General features: G+C 41.3%; 1 protein-coding gene across 1 annotated transcript; it reads right to left on the reverse strand.

Moving 5' to 3' along the window:
- Positions 1-247: 247 nt before the first annotated feature.
- On the reverse strand, positions 248-628 carry LOC132232433 (histone H2B subacrosomal variant-like). The gene has a single exon (XM_059691862.1). It carries the CDS (start codon positions 626-628, stop codon positions 248-250), a length of 381 nt encoding a protein of 126 aa, XP_059547845.1.
- Between the last annotated feature and the right edge of the window lie 282 nt (positions 629-910).

Raw genomic sequence — 910 nt, forward strand, 5'->3', positions numbered from 1 at the left:
GATCTACACATTCATAGGAACAACAAGAGTTCCGTGGGGAGCAGTGTCAGGAAAACCTAAATAGTCAAATTGTTAAAAGGTAAGCAGCAAGAGAGTAATTGTTTTCTAGAGAGAAGAGAAATAGGGAAAATGCCGGGAACTATGAAATACAACTATGTTCTAAAAAAAAAAAAGAAAGAAAGAAAGAGTGAATTCAATATTGAAGTGATCCTTTGGGTAAGTTTGATTTACTTTCCCCAAGATTTAATTAAGCTGGTAAATTGTTTTTGGAGTGGACATATCTTTGGACAGCTTCACTTCCAAAAGTCACTGCATACTTAGCTCGTTTCCCAGGAAACAGCATATACATTGCCTTCTGGATATCTTCATGGGTGAGGGTACAACGATTTCTGAAACACATCAAGTTGTTGGCTTGCGTAGAAATGCGCTCAAAGATGTCGTTGATCACGGAGTTCATGATGTCCAAGGTGCCAGATGATATGCTTCTCTGGGGATCCACTTCCTTCAGGACCCTCCGGATGTAGAGTGAGTAATTTCGGTTAAAATCAGTGCAGGAATGTGATTTCTTTCGGGAGCTTGGGTTTCGATGTCCTCGGGAGCACTTAGTCTTTTTGGTGGATCTGGCCATTGTAGATGTTGTTCTCCTTAACAGTTATGAGTGGAGAGGAGAAGGGTCCAGAGTGAGGGGAGCGCTCACATTTATACTGCCAACTCACAATCAGACTTGTGGCTTCTCTTTGATTGGAGGTTACTCTTCCTATGTCACAATCACCTAGCAAGGGCACTGATTTGTTGGTCAGGGGAAATCTTGTTCTTGGTCCCTCTAAAGCTTTCCTAAGAAGACGTCGTGGTAGAAAAGAGTACTCGTGTTTCCTATTTTATTTCTTAGCAATTTGCAAGCACAATATAC

This window comes from Myotis daubentonii, chromosome 4 (assembly GCF_963259705.1).
Source record: "Myotis daubentonii chromosome 4, mMyoDau2.1, whole genome shotgun sequence".
Taxonomy (NCBI): Eukaryota; Metazoa; Chordata; class Mammalia; order Chiroptera; family Vespertilionidae; genus Myotis; species Myotis daubentonii.